The sequence below is a fragment of the Lytechinus pictus genome, chromosome 2, assembly GCF_037042905.1.
Source record: "Lytechinus pictus isolate F3 Inbred chromosome 2, Lp3.0, whole genome shotgun sequence".
NCBI classification, from domain to species: Eukaryota; Metazoa; Echinodermata; class Echinoidea; order Temnopleuroida; family Toxopneustidae; genus Lytechinus; species Lytechinus pictus.
Window position 1 is genome coordinate 25,358,676 of NC_087246.1, and position 27,074 is coordinate 25,385,749.

The 27,074-nt window shown below is 34.8% G+C and overlaps 2 protein-coding genes across 3 annotated transcripts; one reads left to right on the forward strand and one right to left on the reverse strand.

Annotated features, from left to right (window-relative positions):
- Positions 1–1,608: 1,608 nt before the first annotated feature.
- Positions 1,609–14,972, forward strand: LOC129254511 (flap endonuclease 1-like). The gene is made up of 11 exons (XM_054892975.2): positions 1,609–2,062; positions 4,098–4,200; positions 4,637–4,696; positions 5,350–5,566; positions 6,749–6,885; positions 7,598–7,664; positions 8,468–8,599; positions 9,502–9,588; positions 9,943–10,007; positions 11,004–11,127; positions 12,771–14,972. The coding sequence occupies exons 1-11, from the start codon at positions 1,981–1,983 to the stop codon at positions 12,837–12,839; spliced, it is 1,143 nt and encodes a 380-aa protein (XP_054748950.2). The 5' UTR covers positions 1,609–1,980; the 3' UTR covers positions 12,840–14,972.
- LOC129254510 (leucine-rich repeat-containing protein 69-like) lies at positions 14,034–26,948 on the reverse strand. Of its 2 annotated transcripts, XM_054892972.2 has the most exons (9): positions 26,751–26,944; positions 23,609–23,735; positions 22,759–22,831; positions 21,998–22,265; positions 21,280–21,381; positions 20,581–20,621; positions 20,078–20,128; positions 17,440–17,578; positions 14,034–16,596 (listed from the first exon to the last, which is right to left on the reverse strand). In XM_054892972.2, the coding sequence occupies exons 1-9, from the start codon at positions 26,925–26,927 to the stop codon at positions 16,486–16,488; spliced, it is 1,089 nt and encodes a 362-aa protein (XP_054748947.2). In that variant the 5' UTR covers positions 26,928–26,944; the 3' UTR covers positions 14,034–16,485. The 2 variants fall into 2 exon arrangements, with proteins under 2 accessions (XP_054748947.2, XP_054748948.2); XM_054892973.2 differs by lacking the exon at positions 20,078–20,128 and having other exon boundaries at positions 26,751–26,948.
- Positions 26,949–27,074: the final 126 nt, after the last annotated feature.

A 27,074-nucleotide genomic window follows, 5' to 3' on the forward strand; every position in this document is an offset into this window, starting at 1 on the left:
TACGAGAAAACATAGAGTATATAGGGGTGTGGGCTACTAAAATTAAAGCACTAGCCCGTTGTTTTTCTTTACAAATTGAAAGAAGGGAAACCCCCCTACACACACCCAAAATATATTTCAGGAGCAATCTTCCAATTGTATTTTATAAAGAGGACTTTTAGTTGAAATTTACTCCTCAATATACGAAAACACATAGAGTATATAGGGGTGTGGGCTACTAAAACTAAAGCACTAGCCCGTTGTTTTTCTTTACAAATTGAAAGAAGGGAAACCCCCCTACACACACCCAAAATATATTTCAGGAGCAATCTTCCAATTGTATTTTATAAAGAGGACTTTTAGTTGAAATTTACTCCTCAATATACGAAAACACATAGAGTATATAGGGGTGTGGGCTACTAAAACTAAAGCACTAGCCCGTTGTTTTTCTTTACAAATTGAAAGAAGGGAAACCCCCCTACACACCCAAAATATATTTCAGGAGCAATCTTCCAATTGTATTTTATAAAGAGGACTGTTAGTTGAAATTTACTCCTCAATATACGAAAACACATAGAGTATATAGGGGTGTGGGCTACTAAAATTAAAGCACTAGCCCGTTGTTTTTCTTTACAAATTGAAAGAAGGGAAACCCCCCTACACACACCCAAAATATATTTCAGGAGCAATCTTCCAATTGTATTTTATAAAGAGGACTGTTAGTTGAAATTTACTCCTGAATATACGAGAAAACATAGAGTATATAGGGGTGTGGGCTACTAAAATTAAAGCACTAGCCCGTTGTTTTTCTTTACAAATTGAAAGAAGGGAAACCCCCCTACACACACCCAAAATATATTTCAGGAGCAATCTTCCAATTGTATTTTATAAAGAGGACTTTTAGTTGAAATTTACTCCTCAATATACGAAAACACATAGAGTATATAGGGGTGTGGGCTACTAAAACTAAAGCACTAGCCCGTTGTTTTTCTTTACAAATTGAAAGAAGGGAAACCCCCCTACACACCCAAAATATATTTCAGGAGCAATCTTCCAATTGTATTTTATAAAGAGGACTGTTAGTTGAAATTTACTCCTGAATATACGAGAAAACATAGAGTATATAGGGGTGTGGGCTACTAAAATTAAAGCACTAGCCCGTTGTTTTTCTTTACAAATTGAAAGAAGGGAAACCCCCCTACACACACCCAAAATATATTTCAGGAGCAATCTTCCAATTGTATTTTATAAAGAGGACTTTTAGTTGAAATTTACTCCTCAATATACGAAAACACATAGAGTATATAGGGGTGTGGGCTACTAAAACTAAAGCACTAGCCCGTTGTTTTTCTTTACAAATTGAAAGAAGGGAAACCCCCCTACACACCCAAAATATATTTCAGGAGCAATCTTCCAATTGTATTTTATAAAGAGGACTGTTAGTTGAAATTTACTCCTCAATTTGGGAAAAAGAAGTTCAGTAATTACCAAAAATAGAATCAGTGTTAGATGGAAAATCATACGCATACACTTTGTCAATCAGCCATATCAAAATTAAAAAAAATAGCAATGGGTTGGCTCGAATGAATATCTATGGCCTGCCACTAGTGATTAGGCCCGTGTAGCCCTGATCCCGTTTGTTTGATTTGTACAAGAATGCACGCTTCTCTTCGTGCGCAAAATCCTGTATCTGATCTATCTTATATCGCAATATTGTTGGCTGGAACTGTTGGCTGGCTTGCTGTTGGCTGGCTTATTGTTGGCTCACTTGACATAGGCTAAGTTTGTTTCAAAATGAATGACAGGAAGCACTCAGTGGAGTAATCACCATGTGCAAATACCCGCGAACTTTCGCGCGCGCCTTGATGACATATGCCAGCCACTGAATGCCAGTGATGCTGTTTTCTCTTGTCATTTCTTGACTCTGCAGTTCTGTACATTGTTTACGAATTAAATCACATCGAAGGGCTAATTTAAAATACATTAAGACGTCTAATTAAGATGGGAATTCTAAATCTTTCAAGACTAATTGCTGACTGTGCTCCAGGAGCAGTGAAAGAACATGAATTTAAAAGTTATTTTGGTAAGACAAGAAGAATAAGATCTTATTAAATTTACTTTAGTTTAGTAGCACTGTGTTTTTGTACTTTGTACTTGAATTTGAAACTATAGTATTTTTACTATTAGAGTAAGACTAGGTCTAAGTAACTTACTTGAAACTTAGATTTAGAATTTTCTTTTGATCTTACATACAGACAGAAGGTTACATAAGTAGCAATGTCACATGATTTTCAGTTTTAAATCAAAAGTAATACATATGATGATATGTTTGTACTTCTGCTTATGCCTTATCATGCTTGTGTTCTTCTCTAGGTAGACTAGACTCAAGATAAGACTAATTAACGTTAGACCTACGTTTTTTCAATTATTCCATGTAAATGCAAATTAGTGCATAATTAATAAGGCGAATTTCAATATTTTTTCCACTCATTTCGATTTTTGAAAGAAATCATACCTATTGCTTAGCTTATATTATCATCAATAATTCTTTTCAAATGTAATCTTTAAACAATTAATGTGGATGTTAAATTGAATTCACTTGGTTTGCTCCTTTTTTTTAATAATTATATTATGTTAGTTATGAAAATGAAATTATCCCGAACAAATGATATGTACAAACATGCATTTCCACATTTTTGCAATGTATAAAGTCATATAAGGTTCAGTTCTGGATGCAGGATCTTCTGTTCCTCTATGTCCAGCTCCTGGTGATAAACGGTGACGTCTGAAGAATTGGCGCGGTCCAGGGGAGGAACCTAAGTTAAAGTCAATCATTGTCAATCATCAGTCAATCATTCATCAATCAGTGTCTCAATGTCATGTCATCCTGAAATTAACTTTAATCATCATCATCAATCCATCATCAGTAGAGGCGCTGGTCCAAAAATTGGGATTGTCCCTGAAAACAAGGGGCCTGGCCTATTTCATGACGAGAAAACAATACGTAGGAACGTCCTAGGACCATTCTTCCGCGATCGGAAGATTGAAATAATCTGCATCATATAGGGAAAATAACCATGAAAATGAGAATGATCAGCAAACACAATTGAAATAATCTGCATCATATAGGGAAAATAACCATGAAAATGAGAATGGTCAGCAAACACAATTGAAATAATCCGCATCATATAGGGAAAATTACCATGAAAATGAGAATGATCAGCAAACACAATTGAAATAATCCGCATCATATAGGGAAAATAACCATGAAAATGAGAATGATCAGCAAACACAATTGAAATAATCTGCATCATATAGGGAAAATAACCATGAAAATGAGAATGATCAGCAAACACAATTGAAATAATCCGCATCATATAGAGAAAATAACCAGTTCAACTTGAGGTTGATTTGAGGATACATTCAGCTAGCACACACTTTACTTAGTAGAATTTATAAAAGACATCACCAATATTATCCAAATATATCGGCCTAGTATTTTTTGTAATTATATTTTTATACCTAGTTGTTATTATTATATTCCCATTCGTTTAAATGTTAAACAGTTTTTATAATATCTCTCCAACGTTCACAAGGAAGCAAAGAAAAAAATTTGATAAAAATAAATAAATGATTTTGCGTGTTTAGTAACATTTTATTTCTTTATTAATTTTTTGCTGAACTTATAAACACATGTCATGTTGTCTTTACCAGTTTTCAGGGACTGTCTTAGTTTTCAAAGATTTCTCCACACAAATCTAAGAAAGTTCATTCACCTGTCATGTGTTAGTCAACATATCAGGTTTCACTGAATCTATTTTTAGCAATCTCAATCCCCGTAATTGCCGTCTATGTCCCGCAGGGGAAAGTGAAAAAACACTGTCCCCATGAACAAGGACAATCCTAATTTATCAAGACATGATTTGTCTTGGTTAAGGATATCCTTGTTTTCTGAGACAATTCCAAATTTTGGACCAGCACCTCTACTAAACGCGAATTGCACATGCTCGGGGATCGCGGCTCAAGATGCATATTCATGAGTTTCCTATAAAGATCTGATAAATGAATGCAAATAGCGAAACAATCCTGATATTAATTTCATATTATTTTTCCCTCAGGCCGTAAAGTTGCCATTGATGCTTCTATGTGCATTTACCAATTCTTGATTGCTGTACGTCAGGATGGGTCTGTACTTACAAATGAAGAAGGTGAAACTACAAGGTAATATTTGATCCCTCGTTCACTCTTGTTCAAAGTTCATGTAGATCTTTTTATGCACACTCAAAATTATATAATAAATTAACTTCAATATTATATTACACAACTGATTAAGTTCACCGATATAAAAAAAGTAAGTCAAAGAGAATTTATATTTGCCATCCCCCCCTTAATTGATGACAAGTATTTTATACTTACCAGGTTGGGTACCCACATCTCATACTACGAAAGTTTCACTGGAGACTTATGTCTACCATGAAAGTGTTACAGGGGAAGGAGTACAATGAAAACCACTCCTATATCCCATCACTGACATTGGTGGAAAGTTAATCTAGAAGAACCAACTGGAAGGCATACAGATTACTTATAAATTCTTCCACATCCTACTAATATTTATTATATACCTTTACCCACATTTTTTTTTCATTTTTATTCGCAGCCACCTTATGGGAATGTTTTATCGTACTATCAGGATGATTGAGAATGGACTGAAACCTTGGTAAGAATGATTCACCCACATAGAACCATCCTTCTCTATTCTTAGATGATTAATTTGCTCAAAGTGGTAGTCAATTTACCATTAATCTCCAGAGCCAGATACTTAATTGTTCATTCAAATGATAAACCAAAATCTGCTGCTTAATGCTTTATAATATAAGGAATGAAAATAGTCTTTAAGATCCGATTCGGATCATTAGGGTCTACTATGTCCAATAGGAACCTATACTGTTCAAGGTTTAAAGGGGATGGAATGTTGATAAATGGTTTGATTTCAAATCCCTGTAAGGTGTAGTGATTGTAAATTTGTAAAATTCTCAGAAATAAATAAACCCTCCTCTCTTGTCCAATATTTCAAATTTCTCCTATCAGCTTCTCTGATCTTTCAAGTTTCTTTAAACATTGTAATGTCTGGGCAGGATTCCCCTGAGAATGTCCTGATATAATACAGAAATTGAACTACCATGGAACTGTACCGTTTATTTCCACCTTTGACCCAGTAGGCCTACTCATTGCTGGAATACTCCACAGAGAGCGGAGATTGTGCAGGCAAGCAATAATCCAATGGCCTGGGTAATAAAAGCACTTCGAGACATTGCTCCAGTGCTATTGTAAAGTAGAATAGTAGTAGTAGTATTATTTCTTACCCTTCAGCTATGTGTTCGATGGGAAGCCTCCCGAAATGAAATCTGGAGAACTGACAAAGAGGAGGGAGATGAGAGCAGAGGCTGAGAAGGAGCTGGAGAAGGCCAAGGAGCAAGGAGACCAGGAGAATGTCAATAAATTTGAAAAACGATTGGTGAAGGTTACCAAGCAACACAATGAGGAGTGTCAGCACCTCCTCAAGCTCATGGGTATCCCTTTTGTTAAGGTTAGTTCACAGAGTCAAAAGACCCGATACACATGCAGCCGATACATATGCATCTGGTTTGAGGCCGCCTCCGACCCCGGCTTTGAAGCCCCCTTCACGTCTGCAATTTGGATGGTGATGCACATACGTGCAAAGTGGACTCAAGCCACCTCGACATCATCATTCCCCTTATGCACATAAAGCCGGCTCCAAGTCGCCTTTCTTTTCATATCAACATTTTCTATTGTTCGTTAGCGATGACTTTTGCTCGCTATTTCTAGTTTAGTGGTCAAGCCGGCCTGAGTTCACTTGGGGGTGAAACACACACCAATTGCAGGACTAAATCAGCGTGAAGGTTCCTTCAAACCACATACAAAGGTGGACTCGGTCTTTATTCAGTCCGAGCCGGTGTCAGCCCGGCAATCAAAAAAAGGGAGATGGTATACATAAGTCGAGCCACCTCCGAAACCGACTTCAGTTCACTTTCAGTGTATTTGTATCACCACCCCAAGATGCTTTTAACATCACTTTTTATAACTAAAAAGTTCCAATATGTAAGGACTGTTACAGATTGTCATTTTTATCAGCCTAGTACTAGAAGTCTCCCTTGTTATGGTTGGCTCATAGAGCCAAAGATGCTTCATCGGTTTCTAAAAACTAATGGGTTTCAAAATGAAAATTAGAACTGTTCAAATGTTTTTATTTACAGTGTAGTAGTTTCTCTTGTTTTAGGTGCTGGTTAGAGTGTTTCATATTAATAGTTAATGAATTCAGTTAAATAAATCAAGAATATAATGTTATTTCAATTTCAAATTTATTTGAGGATGGTGAAATTTTAATTTTTTTGATCAATAACTTGTATCAGGGTTCCCTTTCGTAAATAGTTATGACTGGTAAACCCCCTTGAAAGCCTTGATTTTGATTGGCTTTTGAGCCCTGTTACTGTGGTATTTGCCATGATCTCATGGTTTAGAAGCTCTTTATGAAACTGTGCCCAGGCATGGACAAGGCTGACATGAACTCATTGCGGACTGGAACCGGATGGTTTCTCAACGAAACCTATGGGAATCGCACAATTCGATAGTCAATGTGTTAACACATTGCTTACTAGAACTGGATGATCTCTATACCAAACCTTTGGGAATTACAGGACTTGGTAATCAAAGGGTTATCTGTACGAATTGTATTCCACAATCCATCCAGGCACCAGGAGAAGCAGAAGCACAATGCTGTGAACTCGTGAAGAAAGGCAAAGTGTATGGGGTAGGCACTGAAGACATGGATGCATTGACGTTTGGTGGCAATGTTCTACTCAGACATCTGACAGCCAGTGAAGCAAGGTACTAGCACCATGATCAAAGCCTATAGATCTTTAGTTTTGGTTAATCCCCTCCCCCCCCAAAAAAAAAGTGCTTTTCACTATTTTATTTCATTACTAGATTATATTAATGCATGTGCCCCAAAATGGTTGTGGTGTGAAGGATATATATATAAACTAAAAATATGTTTTATTAGGCAAATTTTCAGATTTTACGTTAAAATTTAAATTGATTGGGTGCCTGAACAAAATAATGTGTCTGTATTTTTGTAAAACACCTCAAGAATAGAATTGGCTAACAATTTTAGGATATGCCTCTAAGTAGCTTTTTAATATTCAATTTCTAAATATGCAAAGTAAGTGTTCCAACTGCTATTTTGAATAAAAATGTAAAACATCACAGAAAGAAGAAGCTTGATTTAAATTTGAATCTTAATGGCCTGTAAAATGCAAATTCTAATGGGGTAGGAAAAGAATTAATTGACTGCTTTGCTTTTGTAATATTGCAATGATTGATGATACTTGAGTATAATTCACATTACTTACCCTTTATCAAAGATTGAGATAGGCTTTAAGTGCAAAGAAAAAAGATGAATAGGAGGGATGAAAATAAAGATTCTTATATTGAAAGATTCATTCAATTTATATTTACATTCATATTCTGGACAGCTTGAAGATAGCTTGCTTTCATTCTTTTATAAAACTGGAATATCCTGTCTTCTAATTTCTGATAGGAAATTGCCTGTTCAAGAGTTCAACTACCAAAGAGTTTTAGAGGGTCTCGGCATGGACAGACAACAGGTAAGATGGATATTAAAATGACTTCAGTAGACTCATTGGCCTGTATTCTGAACTTAGATTTAATCAAAGATACTACAAGGGGAAGATAAGACAGTACATAGACCGCACAATGAAACGCTTGGGAAGAGCGCTCTACAGCGTTGAGCAAGTAACAACCTTTTTATACCTTTGCTTATTGCGAGATGGTTGTGTACAAAACATTAGAGAGAAATGGTGAAGGGTTGAAGGAATAGACGATTTTCACATTTTAAGATTTTTTTTCTTCAAATTTTTCTTCCTTGAATTAGAGATGAATATATGTTCAGAGGGTTTTGGGTATTTCAAAAGGTGGAATTATTCCCATGTGCCACCCTTGAGCCCTCTCCAAAGTCCCCTCTCTCATTTCCATCATATGTTTTATACACAGCTGCGTGCCGATGAGCGATGGTTTACTTACTCAACGCTAGTGGACGTCCTTCCCCATGAGCATTTATCGAGCGTTTCAAAAAATCGCCAAAGTGTCCAATCTTCCCCTTGTAGTATTATTGGTGTAATTTAAACTCTGGTCTAAAGTTGCAATTTAACTATGGATAGCCAACTGTGACAGGTATCTCTCACAGTACAAGTTCAATTTATCAGCTCTTTTGACACTCAAATCATTCATAATTGTCAGGAAATAATTATTGAAATTATTTTCTTTACTGTTTTAAGCATGAGGAAAGAGCAAAGTTCACATAAAAAACCAAATAATATAACCATCTTGAACCGTTATCATACATTGCAACCATCTAGAACCGTTTCATTCATTTTTTGTCTCTCATTAGTTCATTGATCTGTGTATACTTATGGGCTGTGATTACTGTGGTACTATAAGAGGTATTGGTATGAAGCGAGCCTACGACCTTGTAAAGACGCATGGCAACATTGAGACAATCCTACAGAAGATAGACCAAAATGTAAGTAGAGTTTAAACAGTTTGATTAAGAAAAGGTTGAAGACCGATAGCAAAGTAACCTTCAATCTGTCTATTCATGATTTGCAAAATAGAGGTATGTGGTATTTATAATTGGACTGTGTTTATGTGATGTGTTCTCCAATTACCTTTGGTGTGATTTCTACTTGAGAGTCGAGATGAGCTCTTAACTTTGATATGTCAAAGATTTCATTTGGAGGTATAAAGAGCATTGTTCAAATATGTGTAATGTTAATTTCTTAATGGCTTTAATTTTGTGTTTGATTAATTATATGGATTTTATTTACTCCCAACTACCATCTACTTGAATTTCAAGATTCTTAGTAATTTTTTGGGTAGATTTTTAGTCATTTTTTTTTTCTGGTAGGTAGATTTTATTATTTTTTTTATTCAACTATAGCAGCCTTGCCCTACAACTCTCCTTCCTTCAAGGTTGTATATCACACTGATGTTATATTCAATATGGGAGAAATATCAGACCTATTGAGGTAATAAACTGTAAGTTAATCAGAGGTCACTCTTGGCAGAATTTTTTTTCCATCGTGAAGGTTGCACTATATCTATAGGTGTGTATGTTGGAAAGAATACTAGTATAAAGCATCTGAGTAGATTCCACTGTACATAGATTGAATGTGGGGAACTTTAGAGGCTCCAAGAAATAACTGACCAATCAGAAACATGTCCCCAATGTAACTATCCTACGTAGGGACCACTATGATAAAAAGTACTAAAGACAAATTACAGATTATAGACATATTCTTCTTTTTGCTTGCCTGACCAGTTACCTGTCTAACTTGAACCCGGGTCCAAATTAACTCTTATAAATGACTCTGTCACTTTGGTAGGGAGGGATTCATCAGCATCTTATTTGATTTTCATTTTCAGAAATACCCTCCCCCAGAGGACTGGCTTTTCAAGGAAGCAAGAGAACTCTTCCTGTCTCCGGACATCACTCCTGCTGAAGAATTGGATGTAAGAAATATTAAATGTTATCATAAAACAAAATAAAAATTATTATTTGTAAGAGATAAAATGGTCAGCCATTTCTGCCCTTCTGCGGGAACGAATGGATTTGAAAATCTTGTATTGAGTAGAATATTTAAAGAGGGATAAGAAGAGGTTGGATTCAGTAGATGTATGTCTAAAGGGGCGGGATTTTAAATGGAGGCAGCATTAAAGGGGGCTGGGGGACACTTCCCCTTCTTGGATTCTTCAAGTTATGAAAACTAGTATTCAATTTTCTTTAAAAGATTAAATGTAATTTGTACTGGGGAAAGCCATCCAAATACAACAATTTAACTTTGTTCATTTGTTTTGTTTTTGTAGCTCAAGTGGACAGCACCTGATGAAGAAGCTCTTGTTTCCTTTATGTGTACAGAAAAGGGATTCAAGTAAGTTTGAATTAGTTCTTTTTCTTCTCTTTCACTAATGGATAAATCTTTAAAGCATAAACTACAAATTTTACTTGGCCAATCCAAACTAATCACAACTGCTTATATTCTCATACCTGCCAATATTTAGAAATGTAAAATCTGGACAACCAATGGCTGGGGGTCCAAGGGGGCTGACTCTGCCCCTGGCGGGGTCCAGGGGCAGAGCCCCATAAAGGGGCCAAGACGGTAGTTCCCCCTGAAATTCCTATATTTTATCAACTTTAAACCTTAGAATGACTGGGTTATCTAAGATGTATTGAGGACTTGGAGGCATGAATGGGTCTATGGCATTTTTTTCCCCGCATTATTTTTTTCTCACATGAAATTTCGTAAATCAGCACGTCCTGATTTTTGGCCATTTTGAAAGTTGAGAATTGGGACAATCTTTATAAAAGCAGGACAGTTGGTAGGTCTATATCCTTCATTGATTAATCTCCAAAGGACTTGCCTCTCACAAATAGGATATTCCTGTGCAACCTACCATATCCTGCCTTTATAAAAGTGAGCATTGCTCAACCAAACAGGAGTTATTAGGATTTTTGGTATCATATGAAAGTTGAATCTATGAGCTTTCCATACACATACCTCTTGAAATCATATTATATTTGTTTAATTTGACAATCTTTTTGAAAGTGTAAAGCTGTTGAGATACAGCATATGAGATAAAGCATATTTCATAACAAGGGCAAAGGGATATTCAGCTAATATAATCTTAAGCAAATTACATTAACATTGATTATATGTATTTGTGATGTACAGTGAGGTTAGAAGGAGGAATGGATATAAAAAACTGAATATAATCCTAAATCATTTAATATTTACATTATTTTTATTTGTGATGCATAGCGAGGACAGAGAGAGAGAGAGAGGAATGGATGTATAAAGAAACTGATTAAAGGTAAAAGCTCATTTAACCATTTTAGATTTAATTTTGTCATTTTTTGTGATGTATAGTGAGGACAGGATGAGGAATGGATGCAAGAAATTGATTAAAGCAAGAACAGGAGCAACTCAAGGAAGGTTGGATTCATTCTTTGCCCCCAAACCTTCTGCTTCACCGGCTGGTGGTAAGAGAAAGGTATGTATAATTATCATTGCATGAAATGCCTCTAGTTAAAGCCATGTACCTGTAGTTTGCAGCAACAATAATTCGCTGGCTTCCCGCAAGAAGGGACTTATGGGTAATTTAAACATTATTTTTTTATTATCTCCCTGATAGTTTGCTGATATTATTAGGTCTACTTGAAATTTCAAAGTAATTTTTGCATCATTGGATAGCCTACGATGTACTCTTATGATAATAATAATAGCCATGTACCTGTAGTTTGCAGCAACAATAATTCGCTGGCTTCCCGCAAGAAGGGACTTATGGGTAATTTAAACATTATTTTTTTATTATCTCCTTTATAGTTTGCTGATATTATTAGGTCTACTTGAAATTTCAAAGTAATTTTTGCATCATTGGATAGCCTACGATGTACTCTTATGATAATAATAATATGCAACATTTATATAACGCTTAATAAAATGTTCCTAAACGCTGCATACTATTACCTTGGCTTTAGCAGGGCTACCCTGATCGGGCTCTCGAGCATTCAAGGAATTTGTTCGTACCGGGTACCCATTTACTACACCTGGGTGGAGAGTGGCAAATGTAGATAAACGCCTTGCCAAAGGAGACGAGTGCCATGGTGGGATTCCAGCCCCGTACATTGTGGTTCAAAGTCCGGAGGCTTACCCACTGTGCCACAACACCTGTTTTGATATTTAAAATGAAAAAAAAAAATAATCATAAAAAATACCCTTAATCCCTTCTTCTGGGAAGCCGGTGAATTTTACATGATCAGGTCAATTGTCCCCATATCATGGTAGATCTCGTTGATTATCCTAAACCTAACTTTCTGAAATCATGAAATGTAAGCTGAAAACTGACAAAACTGAAGATAACCACTACCAGTACAGAAAAGCACATGTGGGGCAGTTTATCATTCTTCTGAAAAAGACCTGATATCTACCTGTTTTGTAAATTTCTTGGCAATTACCGATTTTGTCCCTGAATCACCTGACACGTATAAATATTTTATCCATACTTGACACTTTGGTGCTCATTTTATTAGATTCTATTTGAAATCATTTTAGAACATGACCACAACTAGCATAAAAACTTGCTTCTCTTTAATCATGTGTATCCCGCATCATCTGTTGAATTTTGCTGATGCTTCCCATACAGGTGAAGCATTTACACTTAACTGATACCTCTAATTGGTTGGTCACCCTGAAAACCCTGACTGGATATGTATCATTGTAATATCAAGTTCAAAGAATAGATGTCTGAGGCCCAGAACACATTAATTGTCCTTGGTGCTAAAACAGGCCTTGAGGTGCTCAACATTCACCTTTTTGTCTGTTTTTATGGAAAAGATCATACTGAATTATAAGAATAACCCAACTATGTGTATTCCTGTACATTAAATTTGCTTTCTAGTAACTTCTGAAATAAACCATTGATTTATGATATGATCCCTTAATAATTTGATCACCAAGCTTAATTTTTCCCATCTTATCCCCCTCTCTTTCTCACTTTTCCATTTCCCCCTCTGTATCCCTTTCTTCTTCTGTCTCTCCCATGCACTCTTTCACTGTCCTTCCTTTCTCTCATTTCCGCTTCTCTACTCTCCTCCTCCTCCTCCCCCCCATCCCCATTATTTTCTTTCTAAACAGTCTGAACCATTAAAGGGAGCGGCACAGAAGAAGGCCAAGAAAGCTGGAGGAAAATTTAAAGCAAAATAGAAGATCCGATGAGCAATCCTTCCTTCTAGTCCAAGTACATGTACCAGAGAATTTGGTTTGTCTTATCTCAACAACCTACCAAGTTCTGACTTGTGAAGAGGACCATGTTTGAAGTCGACAAGACATAATCACAGAGTAATCTATGTTCTTTGAAAGCATGTTTGCAAGGAGTAATCTGAAGTTGATGAACAGATCTTAGGTGCTTGAAATATTAAGATGAATTCTTGATGGCCTTAACACTATTCTGTGGTCAGGGGAGCATTCCATAAAACAAATAAGGCAGTGACTTTCACCGACTAGTGTTATAAGCTACTGAAATCATTTCATCTGATTGGCTCAGAGCAATTTTGTCATAGAAAATCACTGTCAGGGTGTTTTATGAAACACTCCTAGTGTTGATTTGATAAAAAAAATTAACTCCCCTCACCCTGGTAACCATTAGAAATAAATTCTTATTAACTATGATGTATCTATCACCTTGAATCCAGAAGCATGTATTGTCATATTCTTTTGCATATGATTGCGACTAAGTGGTCCAAAATGTCCAATGCTGATGCACGCTTTTGTCAGTGTTGCCATGGTTGAGCATGCTACTTTATTTATTCATGAGTCCACCGTTTAAAACTGTGGACTCGAGAATGAAATAGCATACTGAAATATGGCAAGAGGCGTCAATTTATCGCACTGACGTCAGCATTGGACATTTGTGGTAAATTAGGCATAATTTATACAGGAAAGCTGCATAAACCATGGGTTCAACCGAAGGTTTTCCAAACAACCTTTTTGATTTCTGGCCAATGACTTTCTGCTATGAACATCTCAATTCTGTCTATTAGGAGGTAAGATTTTGGATGTGATCAGCTTACCAAAAACTCTCTGTTTCCCCAGGTTTCCTGTGTTTAGAATTTTATTTAAAGTTGCCAAGCAATATAAAAATCACTAAAAAGCAATAAATCAGGTTGGTACTATCAATTTAAATTTTTTTGTCACAATATTCAGATGACATGGGATAATTTCAGCTCTTTTGAGACAATAGGCATTCCCAAATTTGGGAAGCATGGTAAGAGATTTTACTCAGGTACAGACAGGTAATTTGCAGCTACTGTATATGCTTGAAAAGTCCAAATTGAAAGTGTTGCATTAAAACATACCACTGCAGACAAATAAAGCAACTAATCCCATTTCTGCAAACTATTTCGAAATTTGATTTGTCTTTATTTATAACTTAATATTTTACAATATTGCATAAATGTGGTATACATGAATATAAAAGGTCTAATTTACACTTTGTTCAGAATTATATTCAGATAATAAATACAATCAATCGAACTGTGTTGAACACTGGCATTGTAGAAGACTCATTTGATTGGATGAATACTAGAAACAGTCTTAGATACAATTAATTGTACCAAATTGCAAGTGTTTATTATTTTGCTAGTATTAGCAAAAATTTGTTTCCGTTCAGAAGACCATGGAAGGGAAGAATGCATTTATAATCATCAGATAACAATAACATCCTGCAATTGCTGAATTATGGAAGTTTCAAATTTAGTATGCATATTCTGTTCTACTTTGACAAAAAGAAGCAAGTAACAAAAAATCAATTTCCTGTAAATGAGCAGAATGTGTCTTGTCATTTACAAACATGCCAAATTGTCACTGCATTGCCATTAGCATGGAGGAAATTTGGCCAGGAATTAATCATCAACAATATATAAAATGTAGTGTCACTTGCTTGCCTTTTTTAAAGGAGGCCAGTATTATTTGTTGCTATATTAAACAATCTTCCAATTTTGTGTACGAGAAAATTAAGTCACATTATAGAAATTTTATGGCAGAGGAGCCATGAACATAGTCTTCTGTCCTGTTGAGGAATTGGCAACATACTACCGGGGCAGTATGGTATCCAAAAGCCTTGTTAAAATGAACAATACAAAAATGTATGTACACAATCACCATGTAGCTGTAATTAGAATTGCTTATACATGTATTTTCAAGTATTTGAATGGAACTACTTGCACAAGGATGCACTTTTCCTATTAAGAGGTACTAAAGATGGTTCATTTGAAAGTCATGAATTCAATGTTTTAAACTTATTTTTGTTTATTATGTAAATAAATCAATTTACAAGCATACCAAAGTTTTATTTTGATATTGCTTTGTGTACCTCTTGGTAATTTTTGATTTGTTAATAACCTTCAGTTTGTTACATATAAAAATAAAATAATAATAGTGATATCTTGAGCACACACACCGTCCTGAGACGCTCATGGCGCTAGCGCAGCAACAGTTCCTTTGGATACAACTATTTGATAAACGTTTATATTATAAACAACTACAACCAAAAAAATATATAAATAGAAATATATATATCTTGAATATATCTTGATTGATAGTTGGTTCTTTTTTTAAATTTGAGAAAATTAGAACGAGCTGCTCTCCTGCATGTCGTGTACCCCGGTATGATAATTTTTTTTAAAGGATTTAACCTGTACAAAAGCAGTTTATGGAATGCTAGATACACTGCATATGGAGGAGCGCAGCTGGAAAGTGACATCATAATACTAAAGATTCACAATTCTGTTATTCTTTGATTGGCTTTTCCATCAATCTGATTCTCTAGAGATTTTCTACATTAGAAAACAAATAGACACCGGGGGGCCATTTTATAAAGCTGATCGTAAGTTAAGAGCGACTTTAGGAACGACTGGTGATCCTTGTGGTAAATGATAGTGACCATTAAATGTTCATTGTTGATTAATAGAGCGTAAGAAAGGTTCACTAGTCGTTCGTAAAGTCGCTCTTAATTTACGAACAGCTTTATGAAACACCCCACCGGGGCCCGTACCACAAAGCTTAGCAATGATCGTAGAACATTTTTCTACGATTGGATGCATTGACTACAATGTCCAATTCATCGTGAAAATAAAGCGTACGATTAATTGCTAAGTTTTGTGTCACAAAACACAGAGTGGACATTCCCTCTAAATAGGCAGTGATTCAAAGGGGAGACTTGGGTACAAGTTTTAAGACAATCTTTCAAATTACCGGTACACATCTCTTGGTGGTAACTGACTTCTGTATTCCAAGATTTACATCCTTTATTAAAAAAAAGGTTAGACACAAATCACTTCTCACTGTGGATCTACTATAGAGAATGTCTCGATAAAAAGCTGTTTGAAGAACTTCAAAGAAGAGATGCTGAAAAGATTGGATAATGAGGTAGAAATCTGATGACATGAGAGGAAGAGAAAGACGGATCAAACATGTAGTGAAAGGATAATGAGAGTACATGTAGGATCCATAGTATGATTTTGTCGGCTGTCCATCGGCAACGGTCAATCAAAAAGCCTGAAGATGCAAGGTCTACAGTGTGAAAAATGTTGAGACATAGTCATTGGTTTACTTGCTTTCCCTTTTACAATGTCCTATCATGTTAGGGTCCATGATCCATCAGCAGGGTCAACAAGAAAAGTTCATGCTGATCAGTGTTCTTCAGAGATCCCATTGAAGAAGAAATGCATCAGCAGTGATCTGATACCTCAGGCAGGATTCAATATGGCAATGTCTCTCTTGATGAAGCAATGCTCTCGTCGTGTTGAAGATCGCACTCAAACGTCAAAGTGTCGGATGTTCTTTGTTTTCTTCAAGGGAATGCAACACCATAGAACCCATGTCCTGGTTGATTGAAACACTTGTAAGAGCAGAGCAGGGCTCGGATGGGGATCTTGCCTGGAGAGTTACCCAACTTCAAATCCTAAGGGGAAAATGTATAAAAGAAAACAAAATTTACAAATCAGAACAGTGCAGAATTATCATCAAAATACAACTACACTGTATTGCACTTTCGAATGAATTTTGTAGTGTGGTATCAAGTCATTACTTGTATAAAACTGTAAAACACACTTATGAAAATAATTTTTTTCATGAGTAGTGATTGTTGCAGAGACTACTGCTGATAAGGATTATTAAAGGCTGTCATTCACCAACTGATGACTGAATTCTCTCATTCCCATATGTATGTTACAGGACCCATCATTATTGGTGAATACTTTGAAGAAAAAAAATGGTCCCAAAGAATACTTTGTTTTTCATAATATTCAATATATTTCTACTATATTCCCTTCAATTCAAGTTATAGTTTAGTTAAGAGTTGAAAAACTTGTACAGAGAAGCCTACAAATTGGAAGTACTGTAGTGGTCAAAATTTACTCAATGTTTAATACATGGTCTATGGGGAAACTGAATGCCCCTAGCGCAACAATTTTGTCAGCTACTCGTTACCTGATGGTTGAGGTTATATACATTTTTTATCAAAAGATGCCAAAGACCCTATACAAGAGAGTCGTGAAAGCTTTTGACGCTTTAATTTTATCCTCAAAACTTCAGCGACTGTACACTAGGGTTTAGAATCCCATAGGCTTTGTGTGGTATTGGTTGTTCTAAACTAATAATTTTGGTCACTACTGTATATATGATATTAATTCATAATTCCAAGACAGTTCTTGAATCAATCTCGATCATTATCAGAAAAAAAAATCAACATCCAGTCAATATCGAATATGATAAAGATGACATGATAGTTGAAGCACTACTTTACCTTATGGCCATCTACGAAGCACACACATTCCAGCCAGGTATTAAGGAAGGATTCGCCACAGAGGGCGCACTTACTGGCTTGGGCAAGCATGTCACGCACGTTAGGGTAATGTCTGATAGCACGTCTGAGATAAGACCACCTAAGAAAGTGAAAGTCATGGTTAATCTCTATTCCAACCAAACAGACCTGTGCACCATGACAACACATCATGTCGGTGCTAGAATGCCTTAAGCAAAACATTTTCGTTCACTGCATCGGTGCAGAAACGCCCTTATGCAATGCTGTTATGTGTGCTGCTAAGGTTGTTTTTGTGCACATGCGACACACAAAAGTGTGATGTCAAGGGCGTTATTGCACCGACACAACGAACTTGACTTCTGTCTACCTGTATGATTACATTGAGCAGGATCCATGGATCCATGGTATGTGATAAAAAAAAAAGAAATTAGGTCCTCATTGGCATTAGAAATTAAGGCGATTGAAGTAATGGAAACTTAAAGCATGAAATATAATGCAACAAAATACTCCTCATTTTCTTGTATGCAAATAACAAAGAGCATTTCCTTATAATGTTGATAAACTGATGTGTACCCTTTTGACAACTCTTCTCCAAACAAAAGAAAGAAATAAGTTCAGGTTTTGCAGAATGAAATAAGCCTGCACCATCAAAATTACAAACAAGCTAAATATATTCAACAGATTGAAATCATATTTTCAATTCAGGTGTTCAGAATTGCTATACGTGTATCCAGGCTTGTGAATCCTTCATCACACTAATAAAGAATAAGAAAACTTTGGTTGGAAAGAGAGAGAGAGTTGAAGAAAGTAAAAGCTTTGAAATTTGATTTTATATGAGGTAGCTTTTTCTGAACTTGTGATCAATTAATCACAAATTGAAAATTCACCTTCAGGGTGAACTGATGACATCTTCAAATCTTTTCGATTAGATTTTGCTTACCTCTTCCATTGTTTCCTGTCTCTATATTATCTTACTTATTTTCAGAATGGACTTAATTTTTATTGTGAAACAAGCCACAAACATGGATCGATGTACATCTTTATCCTCACAAATTTATGATATTTTTGCCATACTGTAGAAGTATAACCAGTAATGGTGGCTCAGAAAGCGGCAGAGAGTCGCCTCCTGAATGAGAGAGGTTGTGGGTTTAATTCCCGGCAATCATACCAATGACTTTAAAAAGGAATATTCCACCTTCTTGCCAAGCATGCAGCATATTAGAATGGAGAAGGGTAAAAGTAATATATTATGTTATGCAGGGCACCCTGGAAGATATATAACAGACGTATCAATATAATTGAAACTAATTTTGAAAATCCAATTTGTCATTAATTCATTAGTTACAGCGAATATGTTTGACTGTCAAATGTATCTCTCAAAGAAGTTAGATGAAAAGGAATAAGTTGAGTGGATTATATGTTATATGTGATTATGGTTTAGAAATCAATGAATATTAGACTGTTAATTTGTGAAACATTTGTACATCACAAACCAAAGTATTAAAAAAGGTTAAATCTGATAGAAACTTTATAAATTAATCAATCAATATTTACAATGCAGATTAGTTGTTATGTGGTTGATTACTGTTATTAACTTGATACTTCATTAAGACTATGAGTGGAAGCAAATATTCATGCACTCTTTAATACACATTGATTACATTAATTATTAATCAATCATTAAGTTACTAATTTCTAGAGAGGCAGTTAATCCAAGTACATCCAAAGGAAACATTTGCATTTAAATGTGGAAATAGATCTATATTTATTCATGAATTTACTTATAATATTGTTGAACAATATGTAAACATCTATGTAAAAAGATGGATAGAAAGATGCTATTCTGTGTTTCTCTAAACTCTTATCAGAAAAAATGCTTTGTGTGGTAGGTAGATAAACTACATTATAAATCTTCAAGAGACAATTGAGAAATGCTATGCATGAATACTAGTAGTGAAACTATACTGAGATACTGTAAAGGATTATGACTTGGTACTCTTGAGAAAAGAAAAGAAACCACCTATATTCAATACCCAATAAAATGATTTAACAATGTGTCAATTACAAAAAAAAAATGTATAGATGGATGTTACCAGATTTCTTTTTGAAATTTTTCTATCTAGAATCATTCATTCCTGATTTTTCTTTGTCTACTTAGCTAACCATAAGAATTGACAAATATAAATGATCCCAATAAAAGAGACAAATGATATGTTAATCACAAATAATTGATCAATGTTACATTATTTCTTTGTCATAATAATCTTAATTTATGTACTAGTAAATGTCTACATAGGCATGTATCACTGTTTCCGACAAGACAGGAAATAAACTTTATCACTATATTCATTTTTTTATAATCTGATATTTTTTTGTTATTTTTACTTATTTTTTTCAATTTATTTTTTTTAATTCTTTTTGGGGGGAGGGAATAGCCAATGATGCATTATTCATTTTCTTTTTAACTAAAATGAAAAGCAGACTCCAATACAAAAGAAATGTATTCCCAAGAGTACCATATTGGTTGTGTATTAGGATTTGAAAAGATCTATCACTTGTAAATATCACTGCACACTCGATTATGCCAGCCATTCAGGGCATCATTAGTGCACAAACTTACGCTGGGTTTTCTTCATAAAATAACTGGCCACCGACTTTCACCAGTCTACGCCTTTATGTTTCAGCATGCAAAAGATAATGTTACCAGTTAGCATCGTTATCATGCCAAGTTCAGTAGAAGAATTAATTCCTCAGTATAAGCATTAATGTAATACTATTTGTAGTAAGTGTTATAAAAATGGAATGGCAAGTTATATATCATACAAATTTAATGATGATTTTTTATTGATATAGATAAGCCCTATAAATATGTTACACTTTAGTTTATTTTAGTATACCATGATGGAAAACCAAATAGAGGAACAGATCAAAATTACAATGTTGTTTAGAAACTGACATATTTTTTGTCATAAATACATCAAATAAAGCTTAGCAAGTGTTGAAGGAAACCAAAACCATTTCAAAAGATGAACTTTATTCTAATTGTAATTTATTGTAATATATTTTGACACTTTTCTTGGATATCTATATAACTTTATCTGCTGGCATTACTGACATACATACCTGTCTTTAAGTTGCTTCATGACATATCTCGCAGTTAGTTCCTATAAAGCAATAAAATTATAATCTAATCAAATAAAATAGAAGGTTTCATTTATAATCTCTTAAAACAAATTAATTTAAAAGAACATGCGTGCAACAATTCACCTGCTTACGGGGAAATGTTCCTTCTTAATATGATTGTGTTTGATTATGCAACTAGATAATGATGCCAAAGTTTGGAAAATATTCCAATAACAATCCCAACAATCGTTTCTTTCAATTGCCTTCTTGAATTTATGATATATATGTAGCCTACCCAAGCCATTTCATTCAGGCTTTTTGTTGGATTCAGGGTTTAGTTATCATGCTGTCCACATACATATTTTATTGCGACTTAAATTTTTTGAAAATCTAATTATTCAATTCAATTCAATTCATTTATTTAATTAAATGATAAGTGTTCTCTATGTCACTGAGAAATTCAAGATGAACTGAATAAAACACAATAGACTTTGCATAAGTCAATCTTCCATAAGTTGAATTATCGCCTCACTCCAAGCATTATTTGAGACGAGAATATGCAAAACATTTTTGCTTCACATCTTTTAAGTCAAATTTCTCCTAAGTCATATAGCTTTTTAAGGTCCCAAGAGATTTGACTTAGACAGATTCACCTGTATTCATGAAAAATTGAATCTGATGAGAATAAATGTTTGATACCTTGAGTGTTAAAACCTCATCTTCCTGAATAGACTGTACTGGAATCTTATCTAGCAGAGGGTTTTCTTCACAATAAAGCTCCTTGAGGGGTAGTTTGTGTAACTAGAAGTGGAAGAAAGCAAAATAAGCAGTTCAAAATATTTTAGTCTTGACTTGAGACTGATGCAATTCTGTGAATAGGGGCAATATTTGAAACATTCACAAGTTGTCTAGAAAATCCATTGTGCAAAGGTTTGTCTGTGTGTTATTCAAATTTCCGATATACATTTAAAATGTCAAATATCAATATTTCAATGTTGATAGAAACAAAACTTTGTCAAGTGTAAGACAAGTTCAAAATCCATCATTACCACATACATCTTATGACAGGGTAATAAATAGAACTCCACTTTGAGTCATAATTGTTAGTTTCTAATCTTGAACCTTTGATTTTAGATCATCTTTAGGTCATTAACTAGTGTCAGAACAGAACTTAGTACATATGTACGTTTAGAGTGAATTGAATTAATAAAGTAAAAAAGTCAAAGAATATGTATATCGGTCAAGAAAGGTCGTAACAAACTCGATAGTCCATTGTAAAAGGCATCATAACATAAAAAAAGCTGATTTATAAACTTATTGATGAAAAAATGTAATTAAATATAAAGCCAAGTTCAACCAACGGAGACAGGGTGATATCATTTGATAACGAACTGATCTAACTCGTCAATGTAGCTACCTCTGTTGGGAAGATACGCAGTTCATTAGCAGCGACATCGATGACCTCCAGATTCCTAAGTTTTCCCATTCCTTCCGGTAATTCCTTGATCCGATTCTGCTGGACGTGAAACTTCTTGAGTTTGACCAGGAAACCAAGTTCCATAGGAAGTGACGTCAGCTGGTTATTAGCCGCATGGATCTCAACCATATGACTTAAAGCACATAATTCCCCAGGGAGGGTTGTTAGTTGGTTACCATCTACACTCAGGTATTCAAGATTGATTAACCTGATATGAAAAAGTTGAAGTTGGTCTCATTATAGAAATTAAAATGGCACATTCAATTTTTGTTTTTCAGAGCAAAACTTAAAACTACATGATCAGTAAACATAATAAATAAAAAAAATACAAAGTAATCTTATTCAGTATTGGGAAAGTTTCCATTAAGTAAGCTTTGCAGGAGCGAACAAAAAAAAAATCAATTATCTGAGAAAGATGACAGGATGTATTACAGGAAAAAGGAAAACACATCTCCAACATGGCCTTCAATTCAGCATCAATAATTTGTTGCAGCTGATCCATACTTAATAATGCAGATTATGCAATTTCAATGGAGACTTTTTTTTTCCAAACTGATTACTTTTTTAAGCAAAATGAGGAACAGCTGAAATCATGAATGAATTAATTAAGGACAAAAGAATAGAAACTGGTATATAGCTGAGGAAACTATGGAAACTTAAACATACTGAATTACAGATCAGCATACCTGTACTATACCTACTTGTTCATGGAAATTGGAAGAGATTTGATTTGATTGTTGTTTAGATTCAAAAATTTAAGATGCCTCAAGCTTCCTGAAATTTAATGAGAAAGAAATTGACCAAGTATATGAACAAAATGAATTTAATTCTTAGGTTACCTTAGGTTCATAAATTTGTATCATTATCCAAATAAAATAAATGAAAATCTGCATTTCACAGTGGCTTGATAAAGATAAAAATGAACAATATACAATAACGTGCACAAAATATGACAGAGTCAAATCATCAGAGTCAAACATTGACAGAGATCATTATGATACAGACAAGTGTTTTGGCATGGAAGTGAAATTGGTTTGGTATGGACAGCTTTTTATTGATTTATAGTTTGCAATTTCCTTTTTATGTCATAGTATTACAAAATTTGTAAACAATTATCATTGTACATGTAAATTGTACTTGCTTCTCCCATTTGGCTGTCACATACATATTTTGATAAAATCTTTTCCAGTCTTGAAATTCAATCAAATGAGATAAAAATGCCACATATGTTGTCAGAATCCTGATTGTAAGTATGGATATACATGAATAGTAATATCATGATACATCATAATATGGCTACACTGTCATGCAATGCATCAGAAATTCAAACTAACCATTGTAATTGTTAGTACTATTATAAGTATCATTACAGTAATCATCATCAATAAAATTATTATCATTAGAATGACCATTATCATAAAATTTGATATTATCAGTTTTCATCATCATCATCATCCTCATTAACATCATCATTGTAATATTGACTGCTGCTGAATAGGCAATTTTCTATCCCTCAATTCATAGGTCAAGGAAGTTGAAGGAACTACTTACCTAAAGTCTTGGACTCAATGTTCTGTATTTTGTTGTTGAATAGATGTAGAACTTCTAAAGAATGTAATGCACTGAGTTCTTCTGGTATCTCTTCTAAGCAATTATTTCCAAGATTAAGTGTAACAAGCTGAAATTCAATTGAAAGAGAAAGGCAAGGTTATTCCAGAGTGACCACACATTTAAGATATTGAAGTGTTTCAATTTCATGACATTCTTTTTTTATTTGATTGTTCAAAATAGGATTTTGCAAATGCATTTTGTACTTGATTAAGAAGTGATTTTCAATTTTAGTGCCTGGCTTAACTAGCAAAATAGATATTGATCGTACATTTTATGACCAATGGCAATCTGATCTTGTGACCTCAATTACTTGTAATGTCTTGTTGAAACAATTTTCAAATTCAACTTCATAAATTTATAAATTCAACTGACAATTGTTTAACTTAGATCTAACTTAGTCTTCTAGACTTTTAATAAAAGTCTAAGTTAAACAATTTTATGTCTGAGTTAATTAATTTTGGACAAGATCGATCACAAACTAACATAAATATGAAAGAACACAGTCCAGATTATGGATGAAGGTCTATCGTGTGGCAGTATCCTGACATTGAGGCACAGACTGGAACCTCAAAAAATCGAAAAGTTCTCTCCTACCCCAGTCTCGATCGGCATTTTTGCTATGATTATGAATTTTGAAAGAATTACTATTTAGTATTAGGAGAGGTATCACGACAGAACTTTTCGTGTTTTTTTTTTAGGTTCTAGTCTGTGCCTCGATGTTAGGATACTGCCACACGATAGACCTTCATCCATATAATAGTTGTAAGTGCATAATTTCTGTTTTCACAATTTTCTTTCCAAGTTATTGAGACCACAATCTACCCTAGTCCCGTGTCTATGTCTAAATGCACGGTGGACTCCTGGGGCCCGTTTCTCAACACCGTCATAAGTCTAACTTCTTGACTAAATCGGAGATCGTGAGCTACTTGTCCGCTAACCGTTTCACAAAGCCCTCTTTACCAAGATCGGGTACAACAACCTCACTAAATTTATGACACCTCCGAACCTGTCATAACTTCTTTCTTAATGACGTAGTGGCATCACGTGGGTAGACTATGACATGCAAAAGTGCCTAGAAATTTTAAAATGATAATCTTACGTAATCAATCATAGAGGTTGAAATTACCTACATCACAAAGCAAGTGGGATAATGCATTCAATGATAATTGTAATACAAAGAAACTATAAAACCTGTTGGTAAAAAACCACAAAACCATTCATCTTGAAATAGTAAAATGATTTAATCGATAAAGATTCTACCACGTCAGGCCATCCATAACTGCACTCGTATTTGTTTTTTTCAGACCCCTATTAACAGTTTGATAAATTCCATCTCTAATTTACGCATATAATTTGTCAAATATCGTATGTTTCGTTATCAATTATTAAAAATATTTTGTTAAACTATATTTCAATGACGTTCGGAAATCGTAAAATACCGTATAATTATCATAATTTTACAAAGAAAACCGTTATGGTTTACAATCGTAAACTATTTAAATTAGATATCCTGGGGTACCCATCTCAACGCCCACAACACAAGTGATTTTAAAAAATTTTAGTCATGAAATGAATTATTCATAGGCCTAATTTAATTTTCTCTGCAACTCTACTCTTCATGGTCTAAGTATGAGGAGGTTAAATCAGAGGTTTAAATCAGAGGTTTTTTCTCATAATTCACCTGTGCTATTATTTTGAAAAGATGAATTTCCCAATTCATCACAATATTTGCAATTTTGTCATAATTTTTCTTTTTGAAAATTATGCTATTTTGTGACTAAGCCTTTGTTTAATTAAGGCTACAAGCTACGTCTCGTCAGCTCTTTTTACCGATGGTATCGATATCAAGGTATTCTTTCTAGTTAGGAAGCCTTTTGAGAAACAGGTTTAGTAAGAATGGAACTAACTCCTTGGTTGGTGGATAAAGATATGACTAACTAGTAACTTGTCCATGTGTTGAGAAACGGGCCGTAGGGTTAGCAGTGAGTTAGCACAGACACAGTCACACTTAGCCAGACGCGAGCGTCGCGTAACGTTGGGGAAGTACAATAAGAAACAAGATGGCGGCGTAAACATCGGGCAAGTCTCTTCCGTCTTTTCACAATAATAATATTTTTTCATTTTTTTGATGAATTCTTGTTTTAAAAATAACAACGAGAGCGTAGAAATGTCGGAAATGAAGTTTTATCCCATTGTAGGCCTACATGATTTTGAGCTAGGCCTAGATCTTTTAGTTTTAGAAGGAAAGTAGAAATCTCGGGGGTGAAAGTTTAAGGTTTTGGCTTCCATTGTGTGGGTCTATGGGATAGAAGGCTTGGCCTTGGCTTCGTATGAGAGTGACCTTACGTTAGTAAATGATTTTTACTCTCTACTACTCTAGTCTGCCGCCTGGCTAACCCAGAGAGCTCCAGCCCGCGTAGCGGGCTGGAGCCCAGACGCTCAGTGTGCAAACGGGCATTCAGGTGAGAGTACCGTGAAGTTTGGTCAAAATAATTTTGATAATACATAATTAAAACAGAAATTAAGCACTTACCACGATTGTATGGATGATAGTCTAACGAGTGGCAGTTTCCTGACATCGAGGCACAGACTGGAACCTCAAAAAACGATCAGTTCTGTCGCGGTGGCTCTCCTTCTTTCAAAATTCATAGCAAAATGGCCGTTCGAGAGGGTGTAGGGCGCATGCGCGAATTTGACAAAGTCTATATGCGCTAGTGCTATACTAGCCTCGGTCTCGATCGGCCATTTTGTGTTGAATTCTGAAAGAGGAGAGCTACCGCGACAGAACTGATCGTTTTTTGAGGTTCCAGTCTGTGCCTCGATGTCAGGAAACTGCCACTCGTTAGACTATCATCCATACAATCGTGGTAAGTGCTTAATTTCTGTTTTAATTATGTATTATCAAAATTATTTTGACCAAACTTCACGGTACTCTCACCTGAATGCCCGTTTGCACACTGAGCGTCTGGGCTCCAGCCCGCTACGCGGGCTGGAGCTCTCTGGGTTACCGCCTGGCTAGTCACACTCACAGTCACACAGATTCTCAAACCATTAATAATTGATTAACCATTGCAAGACTTACCGTCGTCAGCGAAGTGAATTCTTTCGGTAATTTGACAATTTTGTTGCTTTTAAGTTGTAAATTCTGAAGTCTATAGAGCTTTCCAACCGCTCTGGGTATATTACTTAAGTTTTTACTGGAAAGATTTAATGTTTGAGGCTGTCCTTTCAGAGCCCGCAGCACTAATGTATCGGCCATCTTGACGCTATTTCTGTTGCTATGATCAAAATATTGAATGAATTAGAATAAAATTGTAAATATTTTCTAGTATTTGGGAATATAGATTTGATGGTAAATATATAAAATGTATTGAAATGTTATTATTACTGAATTTTTTACATTTAT

Bases quoted from the DNA above. Each gene is read 5' to 3' on its own strand.
- LOC129254511 (XM_054892975.2), top strand. From the start codon at position 1,981: ATGGGAATTCTAAATCTTTCAAGACTAATTGCTGACTGTGCTCCAGGA. The intron at 5,567-6,748 runs GTTAGTTCACAG...CAATCCATCCAG, and splicing joins TGGGTATCCCTTTTGTTAAG to GCACCAGGAGAAGCAGAAGC. The intron at 9,589-9,942 runs GTAAGAAATATT...TTGTTTTTGTAG, and splicing joins CTCCTGCTGAAGAATTGGAT to CTCAAGTGGACAGCACCTGA.
- LOC129254510 (XM_054892972.2), bottom strand. From the start codon at position 26,927: ATGGCCGATACATTAGTGCTGCGGGCTCTGAAAGGACAGCCTCAAACA. The intron at 20,129-20,580 runs GTATGTATGTCA...TGAAACATAAAG, and splicing joins ATGAAGCAACTTAAAGACAG to GCGTAGACTGGTGAAAGTCG. The intron at 17,579-20,077 runs GTAAGTTTGTGC...TCACTTTCTTAG, and splicing joins TTTTATGAAGAAAACCCAGC to GTGGTCTTATCTCAGACGTG.